Raw genomic sequence first — 12,462 nt, forward strand, 5'->3', positions numbered from 1 at the left:
GCCGTAATGGCGCGCAACATGCCCGACCAGCGTCTGGCATCGCCATTTTCTGAGATAATATTTCCTCAGACCAGTTCCGAGCACTCTTCCTCCGACTCAGGGATTCCACCTCTCGAGGCGTAAGTCGGAACATAATTTCGCGATTACGATGGTATCAGTTTCTTTATGCGGATTAGTGTATGTATATAGACTGATCTTGGTTACAGAAAATAGCTGAACAAGCAAATATTAACATGTAAAATAAGTATTGAAAGTAGGATAATTAATATGGAAATTACTCGATATGAGAAACTTCATAAAAAGATGTAGAATTAAGCATTAATTATAATTAGAAGTACATAGAATTACTACGTAGTAACATCAAGAAACCAATACTAACGAATGTATTACGAAGATCATTAAAATTGACAGTTAGAAACAGAGACAGCGTCAGAAATATAAACCAGATTACTCTGGCAACAAGTTCGAGGAAACAAGAAACGTTTAGAAAAAACGTACCAGCAAAAACACGTTCGACATCGAATAACAGAATCTAGTGTTACCAGGAATACTTAACACTGGCGAAGATTTAAAAGATCAAATCCGTATCTAATCTCGGTTCTCTCAGTCACGATCATTTTGCACGCGTAACATGCAGTTTAAGATGAAAGAGAAGACGAAGGTCACAGAAGCAAGGGCACAGCGCTGTGAACGCGAACGAGCAATAATGGGAGATGAAATCACGAAGTGTCCAAAGTCGAATAAAGAAGACTGGGAGAACGTAGGAAGGAAAAAGGAGATCGGTAGAGACGAACTGGAACGCTGTTCGGGGCAAGAAATCGGGAAATGTCGGCCGGTTTAACCGGCAGTCGGCGGTAAAAGTAAAGTGGGGGTGTACCCACGCGTGTGCACGCTTCCCGGCCGGGCACATTTTATGTTTTGATGGCGCAATAAACCGGCGTAAAGCAGCAGTAAAACGCATCGAGTCACAAGTCCGCTCTTTCTATCTCTACCTATCCCTATCGAGCTCGCTCGCTCCGCTAATGTCGTTAAGTGGCCCGCTCCGTCCGCGGCAGCGTCACCGTCTCGCACACTTGTCGTCCCGCGTTCCGGACCTTCCGCCACGTCATTACGTCACTGTGCGTCCTGTCGCGTCCGTCAGACTGTCACGTGCTTGGCAACCCACCGTTTGGCAGGTCGTTCGCTTCGCGATCCTCTTTCGTTTCGTTCGGAAGGAACGCGTGGCGAAATACCGCAGCCGATTCTGTCGCGCCGATTCTGTCGCGCCGATTCTTCGATCGTGTGATGCACGTGCACGTTAGGCAAATCCATATCGGAATTATGCGATTTCAGCGGCGAGTGGACACACGTGCATTTCAGCGATTGAAGAATTAAATTCTTAAAATTGAAACTGTATTTGTTGGGAGAGAGCTGAAGCTATAGGTTTATTACCACGAGTATCGGATGAGTATGAATGGAGATCCTTAGAAGCCAAATTGGGTAACTCCAGTTCTTACAAAGTTATCAATTTTTCGTATTCAGCATCTTAACAGGGAAATGTTATTTTCATAAATTTATTTGTCATAAGAAGACAGCACAAATGATTGTAAATTCAAAGGAGAATTTTCAAATACGATATTTGGAATCGTCAACCCTTTATGCGTTTTAACTTATAGACAAACAAAGTTGATCTGTTTGGCTTCCGAGATACCTCATTTAGAGTACGTTTAAAAAGGTGATTTGGTTTTGATTGATCTTGATTTACTGAAATTGCTGGGAAACGAACCTGCCTTTTTATTGCAACACCCCTTTAAGAAGAAACAATGGAGAGGAGTCGATTCGAGCAGTAGGGAAGTACGCGTGCGCGTTGATGTTCGAATGATTGGATGCTGGCGGGAATTCTGAAATAGAGATTCCCCCTTTTTTTTTTTTTTTTAAGTCAATTTATATGGAAACAGTGAGATAAACTTTCGACTGTAGCCATAACTGTATTTTAACGAAACCCTTGTTTCATAAAAGCTATTTGATACATCGACCTTGTTGGACACGTTGTAAACAGCGTTGTTGCGATGCAAGGTGAACGTGTTTGGTTGTTTAAAAAATATCAAGGTCAGGAAGTTTCGAATTTGTATTCCCATAACTTGTCGAATCTGTTATTCTTATTAAATGAAAAAAGAAATAGTCGCCTATTGTTACCAATTTATTAAGCAACGCAACGTTCGACGAATATTGAAACGAACAAAATCGATTCAACGTATGTTTCGAGGAAACTATCGTACTATAACGATGCGGGGCTTACGTAATTTTCAACTTTTCTAGCGTTAAATAGGGGTAGAAGAAAGTGTGCCAGCCGAGTAGCGACAATTAAATTACGCGAAAAGATAAGAATCTCTTTTGACGTGTTTACGATCGTCGGTTGAAATTATTCTTCTGGTCGATAAAAAGATACATCTCGTTCCACTTAACGGAACTCGCGGGATTTAAGAACTGATCAGTGAAAGTTTATCTGCTTTTTTCTTTTTTATTTCGCGGTTATTATTCAACGATAGCAGGCTCTGGTTTTTATGCCGCCGAGCGAACCGATGCTTGATATTTTTCGATAGAACATGGAAAATTATTATAGCCGTTGGTGTCGGTGCGTTCCAGGAATTGACCGACCAATTGCCGGAGTGCACCATAATCACCGTATTCGTGCATCACGGTTTCACCGTACTTTCTCGGAAGCGCCAATAAAATTGTTCGTAATGACAGGCCATGCGTCGTGAACGCGGACTATGTTTCCAGTCTCGACTCTCTTAGCGCTCCTTTTACAACGCCAGGTTTGTTTAACAAATTACGTTACATTTTTCTATAGTTCGCGGGAACACCGAGTAAGTATGGAAACGCTTGCAAAAAAATAGATCGCTGCTTAGGTACACGGAGCGCGCGATTAAAGTTATACATTCCACTTTCACGAACGACGCCCATTACTATGTAACTACTAACTACCTGCATATTTAAAGACGATAAATCTGAACTACGTAATACGGTTGTTCAGAGAATACGCGAGAAATGAAATAAATAGCAAAAATTAGGAAATTAAAAATGAAAGAAGAACAGTTACTCACGTAGGTGACTTTGGCAACTTGTCCCACGTGTGTCTTCGACGAATGCTGGACAAGAACTTTTCACCTCCTGCGGTCCCGCACTTGGAAGAATCGGTAATCTGCAGGATACGAGCAGACGAAACGTCACGGGATCGTCTCTTATCTGTGCCTCGTCGGCGTTTTAGGGCCAATCTTTCTCCATCGGTTCGTCCTCGCGCTTTTTCTCGCCCTTCGATTGCGCCGCTTCGTTTTATCGCTGGAAACGAGAGATTCCGGATGACGGTCGAATTCCCTGCACATCTGCGACCAAGTAGATCGTCCTCGTAAAACGTGTTAACGGCAAACGTGTCCTTTTCGGGTGTTAATTTTTTAAGCGTGTCTCGGATCGTGTCAGGAATCGATAACGATGACGCGTTCTAGATCGTGATGCGGCGTGTGATGTATGACGATGGATATTAAACGTTTCTTATGACTTGGATGTGACTCTGAAACTTATTTGCGGTACGGTGCACCTTTACTTTGGCGGAAAATGCTGATAAAAAATTATCAATAAAGGAGTAAACAAAGATTATTAATAACACAAATATACTAATACGATAGAAAGTGATAAGCATCGAGAAACTATCATTTTGCATATACAGAATAAAACTTTCGCGTATTTTAAACCTCGCTAACGTTTTACGTTTCGCGCATTATAAATATATTATAAAACCCTATTATTTATTTTTCACAGCGTGGACAATGTATTTAAAGAGTTCGTACAATACGAAACAAATTTTGGTACGTCGGAAACGTTTTCGCGATTGCAAGCGAAATACGAAAAGCAATTTGAGATTGCAAAAAATGTTCGGGACAAGGTTGTTGGTAAAATACCCACGAAGTTCGCGAATTTCTCCTCGCTAGGTAAACAAGTTTAGCGCTAGACAAAACGAGTCGGTAAAACAGTGACGAGTAAAACGGGTCACGACCTTGATGCGTAATACGTCGTTACGACGATTTGCATAATAAATAGAACAAACATCGTCCGTAACCATTATCTTTTAGTAGTTTACATTAATATATCGTCCAATATAATGGGTATAATATATTATTCCAATAAAAGTAGGCCACCGTATCTATATGTTTACAATATATTGCCATTTCATTCACTCGCAACAACTACACATATAGTTTCTAATTGATCGGCGACACGTGGAGTTACGTGAAGTTACTCAACGTTGATTTATCATTAATAGTCGTCACTAATAGCAGTCGGACGATAATCAACAACTAATCATTGGACGCAATTAGTCAAGTATATTAAACGGTTGCCATGAGCCCATAAATTTATTAACAGATACGTACGAAGCGATGTATGCTATGTGTACATTGTATAATACTCTATAACACGGAATTAATAAAATTTATTTCGCTAGCTCTAGAAACTAAATCCTGGCAAAATATGTATACCATTATAAATCGTATTGTATTGTATCTACGCCAAATATCTGACCAAAGAAGCTAAGCATTATTTTAGAAATGCCGTGCGATTACCAATTTTACGAAATTAATTTCCATCGATCGTGTGCAACGTGGTAAAATATCGCATATTTACACAACGTCAAACCATCGAGACTTAATTCGCCTGCGCAACGTCTCAAGTATATAAGAGCTAACATCGTTGCATCTTGCAGCATCGTATAGTGTTACAAATTACAACCCAACGTATTCAGTTGTTAAACGTTTCTCTTTCGCTAGTCGACGAGTTGCATTGCCCGGTTCGAACCTTTCCCCGCCGCGGCTAAATTCCTGGACCGTTGACCGGGCACAGAGGATGCCGGTACACGAGCAGGCACACGGTTCGGGAATTCTCTTTATCTCCTCGAAGATGGCGCGCTAGGTGCCTCTGGTTTCAATCGTCAGGGCGTCACCCCGGTTCACCCCAAGTTACATGATCATTCGGTAAAGGACCACCGCCCAATTTCTCTTTGCCTTGCTGCCACTCGCGGCTGCCGTGCTCTTTCCCCTCGGAATTTCTCTCGATCAGTAACCAGAAGGAAACTCGATGTCCGGAATTCCACGTCACATTCGAAGTTCCAAAAGAACCAGACTATCTCTTTATCCATGGTGCATCTTTCCTTGTAGGCATGCATACCAATGCGGACGTTCTATGTATATTCGTCCGTCTAGCTAACTGGCTGCCATGGTCGCAATTTACACCCCGCGGTGTTCGAGGCAGGTATACACCATCGTACGTTGGGACACGGGCCCTGTATGTATACAGTTACGCACACGATGGAACGACCGACAGAACTGTGCATTCTGTGTCTCTCAGATCGAGTCATGATCGTTCGAATAATCGGATACCAGTCGAATTTAGACACTGTGTTGACGAAACCTTTGCTTCGAATTTGATCGTTCGCTTACGTAACTAAATATCGTCATCGTTGGGCCATGGATGATTGGTTAACGTACGTCGATAGGTTTTTAAACAGCTTGGATCATTCGGATCGTGAGATAGAAAAACCTTGACAAAAAGCGAGATTATCGATCTTAATAATTGTGACAATCATTGCTTCAAATTACAAATTTATTTTCAATATTCGAAAAGAAAAGAGATCTATCGACGTATCGCAGCGAGGAAACATTATCCCTTTCTTTCTCCCTCCCGTGAATCTTTTTCCTGAGCCTGAAGCGGATTAAACCAGTTCACATGTTTCCCATGTATAAAAAAGGATATAACCATCCGTTGTTGTTTAGGTCGTTTTCTGTATCGTTCCATCTATCGAGCCGTCCCGGCAACAAAGGGCGCCGAGGCATTTCTCCTTTGTACTTGGAGTTGCCATGTTGGATATCATTGGAACAGGCGGTGTCTTAAAGGATCGAGCGGTTTCAATGCATGGAGGACTCTCTGGCCGGGGGTGGAACATTCATCTCCATAGATTAGCTTCAGAGGCACTACATGCCATCCATATTCCGAAGCATAGACCGAGATACCTGAGGGACCACGCCTGTTCATTTCTGATCCTCCTTTCCCAATTTCTCAAGCATTTCTGTTCACGACTCAAAATTAAAGATTTCCATGGTGGATAATTTCTAATCGGCGAAATAAATCAGCTATTCGAACGAATTCGGTAGATTACATTTCGAGGATGAGTAAACCGGGGATACCCGTGTACTAAATCGTCCAGATTTCTATCTGTTCGCAAAAAGTATAATTCCGAAATGGCTCGCTAATGACACTTTTATTTATATTCTGTTTCAGGAACGGATAGCAGCGGCCGAGGTAAGTTAATACGCCAGCCTTTAATCGATCTTATCAGATCTAACTCGATGCGACCACTCTGTATCCGTATTAATCGCTCAATTAATTAGCGGGAGCAAAAGCTTGTAGTAAGCAGATCGTAAAGTTAATCAAAAATCGCCCACACGGTTTTCCGTGGTTAAAAGTTAAAAGGCTTCGTAAAGTTTACGTTGCGTCATCGGGAACGACGAAGAAACTGTTGTATACCGCGTACAATACGACCAGCCATTTACCTCTTGGCATTGAGTCTCAGCATGAAAACAAACAAGCCGCGTTATATTTAAACCGAGCCATCGAGCGTAATGAAGCTTGGTGCCTGTCCCACGAGCGGAAAAAGAAACGGAAAAAGAAAGGCGATCAATTAAGGAGAGATCCTTCGCGGACGCGAGATAGTAACGAATAGGCACCTCTGTCCACCGCAGCGGCAGAAATCTCGCGATCGAGAACTTTTCCCGCCCCTGTAACTATTTTTCCACCCTCGCGCGACCGTCCACCCCTCTCGGCCCCCCTCTGGCCGCAACTAGTCTCGCTAGTAACCCCTTCCCCCGGGCCCGCGAGTCGCTTCTTGCCCCAACCCTTCGCCACCACTCTGAGAACGCAGGAATGCCGCCGCTATTCCGACCGGGACGAGTTCAGTGGTTTCGAAGAGTCGAGCAGACGACGCGACGCTGGCGGAACGCGCCAGTTTCGCTTGCATATTCCTCGCGGGAACGGGAAAGAGAAGAGGAACCGCGGGTCTCGGCTAAATCGTAAGAGAATCGAGCGCCATCTAGATCGAAGTCGTTCTGAGAGGAAACCGAGATGCTCGCGCGGAGAACCGTGGCTATGAAACCGATTGTGAACACGGCGACGTTATTCCCTGTTAACTGATCGATTCCAAGAGTCTGCGTATCTTCTTCCGTGGTAAAATACGTAGATCCGATAGAACGGGGCATCGGTGGAACAAACACGAAGAAAGCTTGAATCGTGTTCCAAGAGAGGGAAAAGGCCTGGTGTTGATTGTTCGAAGGGAGGAGTTAGATAAAATGTCTTTGGTTTGAGACAAAAGGGACGAGATAATAAAAGGAGATAGATAAGAGGAAAAAAAAAAAAAAAAAAAAAGGAGACACGAGGGAGGAACGCAGCGAAAATTTGTGGAGATCTCGGAAGAAAACGAGAGACCGACCGTCGGACGGACCAACGGAATCCCAGGCAAGCTAAACCGAAAGTTACGATTAGAAAGATCGATACGAAATTTCAAACTGGAGAAATTGTGGGTGGCGTGTTTACGAGCTGACCGGGAGAGACACGAGCGAACTGTGGAGGCACGAGACGAAGCGAAAGACGTGGCAAGCGTAAAAACGAAGGAGAATCGGACGAAGGAAAAAATGGATAAACGCGTGCGAGGCTAATCTACAAAAAACTGCTGGCTGGCTAGAAAGCAAAGCACGAAAAAGAGGGAGCGGCAAGGAAGAAAACGAGAGAAGAGAGCGTAGAGAAAAGGAAGGACAAGGAAGGAGGAGGAGAAAAGAGAAAGAGAGACGTATATCGTGCGAGACGTCCGAAAGCTGCACAACAGTGTTGGGTATAAGGCAACGTGGTGAACAGGACTGCACTGGCAAGAGAGAACGCGGAGAAGAGAGTAGAGCGGTGTTGAACACACAGAGCCGAAGAGAGCAAAGCGGTGAGAAACGTGTGGTATGGACGAAACGCGAGAGCGTGGTGTAGTGAAGCGAGAGCAAACGAGAGGTATCCGCGGCTGAAAAGAAACGAAGAGAGAGTTGGAAGTATAGGCAGCAGCGAAGATCAGAGAGAGGCGAATCGGTGTGGAGAGAGAGAGCCATTCATCTTGGCGCGCCTAGGCGGGCCGCGATTGGTCCACCTCGGATAAGGGAGCGGCGCGATTGGTCGACTCTGTTTACCAGCTGGTACCCCAGCGCGCTCGAGGATCGTAGAAGAGAGGGGGGAACAGAACGGAGAGACAAGCGGCGCCATTATTGTAAGGGGTTACATTTAGCTGGCCGTGGGTTGTAGTACGCGGCGTTCGGGATAGGGGGCTATAGTACCTTCATGCATGGCCCATAAAGGATTCGTCGACTATCCGAGAAGTACGCAAGAAACGGCTTCTAACACCTGACAGGGGCCACGCTCTTCTCTTCTCTTCTCTCTCCTCGTGCCGTCGCCTCGATCGCCGTCGCAGCCCAATTTCCTCACTGGGACCGCTGTGTTGGATCAGCTGGGTGGGCCCGACCGACGAAAGACCCGCTGCTTTATTGTCGCTCGTCGTCCCGATGTGGAAGGAATCGTAATTACCATAAAGGAATCGTAACGTCAACCCGAAAACCATATCTGGACAGTGGATCCTCTTCGGCCCGGTGTGTGATCGACTGCACCATCGTTCAAAAGGACACGCGACGCAGGGAAACGAATGATCTGGAAACGTTCCGGTGTGCCGTCTGCCGTCGCGAGCTATCCGGTAATCGCGATCATCCGCCTACTAGCGATATCCATCCTTGTCCGCTCGCGTCCGCTATCGTTTCTGTGATAATGTGTAAAGTTGCGTAAGTGACGATCAAAGTGGGGGTCAAAGGTAACGGATAAACAAGGGAAAGTAGAAAGACAGGCGGAGGAGGAGAAGGAGGAGGTGGAGGAGGTGGAGGAGGAGGAGGAGGAGAAGAAGAACTATTACGACGACGATTGAGTACGAAAAGTGAGAAAGAAACGACGGGACATAAAGAGAAAACGAATAATCGAACAGTATCGTGTACGTGCGTTGAGTGCAAACAAAATTTGGATCGATCCTAGATCGGCGAATTATATTATTTAGTGATATAAGAACGGTGATCGAGCGTGGAAGAGTGTGCGTGAAGATGAAGCAGCCGCTGGCAGATTTGCCGGCACGGTGTCGGTGTTGAGACACTGGACCCGGTCTCTGTGTCCGGGCGTGTCTTCGGCATCGAGTCCGAAATCGGCACCGGCTACAGCCGATATGAGTTCGAAATTCATAATCGATAGTATGCTACCTAAGTACCACCAACAGTTCCATCATCAACAGTTATTCTCGAACGCGAATCCCGGCACGATCCAGGCGTGTACGACAAGTCCGGCCACCGCAAGTTTAGAATCGAGTTTATCCGCGGCTGCAGTCGCGGCCGCGGCAGTGAATTACGCGCAACAGCACAATTCTCCTAGCCCGACGGGCTCGAGTCCACAGCACTCAGGAAGTTCAGCCTCTACGTCACCGGCTGCACGTACCACCTCTAGCATGTATCCATACGTATCGGCGGCAGCGGCGCACCATCATCATCAGCAACAAGCGGTAGCGGCAGCGGCCTTCGGTGCCACGTCCAGCATGGTGCCAGGCTTCGGTTCGACCGCGGCTTCGAGCGCCGCGTTGGCCGCGGCCGCGGCTGTCGACGCCGCCACCGCCGGTGACAAATCTTGCCGTTATACCGCCAGTCTTACCGGAAATGTCGCACCAACGTCCGCCGATCCCATGGTAAATTATACCCTTGGTCATCATCATCAGAACGGCGCTACACCTGGTAGCCTGGTTTCGTCCGCGTCAGCCTCGTCGGCAGTTTCCGCTGCGTCCGCCTCCATGGCTGCAGCTGCACAATTCTATCATCAGGCCGCCGCTGCATCGGCTGTCGTTGATCCTTTGACATCATGCCAACAACCTACCACCGGACAACCCGGCATCTCGGAGATACCACGATATCCATGGATGTCAATCACCGGTAAGTCTTTGAATTGTTTTTCCATCTTTCTCTCTGATTCTTTCTGATATTTCATACGCAACAACGTGTATTCCTTTGACTTCCTTTCCACGCCGCTTCTCATGTCTAGCATGATTCTAAAACGTATGTAGCTTCCTTGTATTCGAATCGGCTAGCTAAGCAAGTAGAATGAACTTTTGCTAAGCATTTGAATATCGTTTCACGGCGATGGTTCGTATTCATATCGGTATCGTGTATCACACGATCGTAGTGGTTGATGTACGTTTCGTTAGAGTCTCCTCTTTTCGATCGAAAGATGTAAACCAACGATAGGCAAGATAGATTCACCGATTCGAGCTTAATCGCTAATGGTTAATATAGCGTTAAATTGTCCGTAGAAACAAACCGAATCAATATTAGAATTAATGATAATCGCGGCGCCTATTTCAACATGATTTTCACAGACTATCTGCACGCATTAATGACCGAGCGTCGGATGTTGTTCTTAATAATCAGCGTCAGAGATAACGATATAATTGTATCCGTACCGTTGGATGAAAGTACAAGCAGAATGATCGTTAAAAAATAATGAATTTGCCGGTTTATTTATGTCTATATTTATCGCTACTCACGGAGAATGGCAGAAATTTGCAAGTTAAAACGTCGACCACATTTCGTAGTAATAAATTAACGAAACAATAAATTACGCTCGATTCGAATCTAAATTTATCATCTCGTGTAAAGTCGATAAAAGCAACGATTTTATCGTTGGCCGGAATCATGGAAAATACATGAACTATAAAATGTAACTTTTATTTATCTACAAAATTAAAAGTTTTTGCTGATTTTTTTAACTATTTAACTATGCTCCTTCCATGTTCTTTTTTTTCTCTATATTTGTGTTCATAAAAAGAGCATAAAAAATATAGAAATAGCGTGTAACAGATTATTCGCAAATGACAAATCGTTGAATCTCGAACGATAGATGGAAGAAACTGACCTACGCTACACGTGTTTATAGTCATTCTTTCTACAGGGGGCACTATAGAGTATGTAGTTGTTAGAACATTGTTATGCCTCGAATGTTTCGTAAAATGCGCTAGAAGCATGCTCGAGCTATCGATTGTGACCCGAACTAGAATAGAAATATCCCATAAAACTAATTGTGGCGGTATAGATATTAATATGTGTAGCTTTCTCATGTAGCTAATCATATTAACCTACTTATTTTCGACCTTATGATTTATTTCGTACTTTTACAACATCAACTCAATCTGTTATCAGCAATATGAACATAATTTATATCTGATCGATTGATGATAACGGCCCAATTTACGTTATTACCATAACTCGTCGAAAAACTCATAGCAGATACATAGAACGGAATTAACTAGATATTCTATGTTCAATAGATCCGATATTAATAACGAATCGATAATAATTTTATTCCATAACGCGTACTTACCATTTGCATGTCATTATTCTCGGTCAGGTACGTTGCTCACACTGCTTTCGTACAACTTCGTAACTTGAAAATAGCGCCATGTGTGTTTTTCAAACGTTACACGAACATAAACCCATTCCTTGACAGACTCGTTAATTTACGTAGAACTTCATTTTCTTCCTCTCGTTGCTTTAAGTTGTTATCGGCGCAACAAACGATACGTAAAAATTTCGTCGATTTCCAATTTACAGAAACAATAGAGTTGATCGGACGATAGCGGTATTTGCAACGTGATCATCGTAGACGTGAAATTTTTGCCCCATTCCAACGACCAGCTATTCTCTGTGTTGTGTATAATGCATTCGGAGTACAGCTCGTATAAGCGTCTTTGTTCGAGGCAGTATTAGCGCGAACAAAGTGCCGACGGCATTTTACCGCCATTTACCGTATTTGTGGCGGTCGGACAAATCCGTCGTCGACGTTGTGTTTTTCTCAACGACGCCCGTGAAAAGCATTCGTGTATGTATGTGTTTTTAAAAGCAATTCAATTCACCGGTCTGCATTGTTTTTCGTGTTCGTGTCGTCGCGATCGTCCAGATGAGTTGCACACGAGGCGATACACGTCCTCCATCGAAAATGTAACGAGGGGGGCTGGGGCTTCTTCAAGGTTCGGTTCCGATGCCTCACACCAATGAAAATAAACCAATCCGACATATATAATTGGCTTTCGTGATACGTACACACTTGTTTTGTGCCATGGATTGAAGATAGAACGTTTTCTTGAAAGATCGTGCGATATCGTTCGCGTGAATCGATGCTATCTCGTCAGAGAATTTTCAACGGACAATGGCCACACTTAATTTCACTATAACGATATACTTTTTGACCGTGTTTTTGAATAACTATCGATATAATTCACTTTATCGTTTATCAACCGGCTGGTTTATGCTTTTCTAGCGAACAATTGCTTGA

General features: G+C 44.3%; 2 protein-coding genes across 3 annotated transcripts in view; one reads left to right on the forward strand and one right to left on the reverse strand.

Annotated features, from left to right (window-relative positions):
- The window catches only part of LOC139996846 (uncharacterized), a 35,247-nt gene extending 26,720 nt beyond the window's left edge, over positions 1-8,527 (reverse strand). Inside the window, exons 1-2 of the mRNA XM_074112179.1 lie at positions 8,394-8,527; positions 3,087-3,321 (exon numbers count right to left, since the gene is read on the reverse strand). Coding sequence (XP_073968280.1) covers positions 3,087-3,321; positions 8,394-8,403 — 245 coding nt within the window. The 5' untranslated portion in view covers positions 8,404-8,527. The remainder of the gene's footprint in view (positions 1-3,086; positions 3,322-8,393) is intronic.
- Positions 6,383-12,462, forward strand: part of LOC139996815 (homeobox protein abdominal-A homolog) — a 42,601-nt gene continuing 36,521 nt past the window's right edge. The window contains exon 1 of one of the 2 annotated variants that reach the window (XM_072021326.1): positions 6,383-10,067. In XM_072021326.1, coding sequence (XP_071877427.1) covers positions 9,317-10,067 — 751 coding nt within the window. In that variant the 5' untranslated portion in view covers positions 6,383-9,316. The remainder of the gene's footprint in view (positions 10,068-12,462) is intronic. The other variant, XM_072021327.1, reaches the window with a different exon arrangement.

Source organism: Bombus fervidus, chromosome 19 (assembly GCF_041682495.2).
Source record: "Bombus fervidus isolate BK054 chromosome 19, iyBomFerv1, whole genome shotgun sequence".
NCBI lineage: Eukaryota > Metazoa > Arthropoda > Insecta > Hymenoptera > Apidae > Bombus > Bombus fervidus.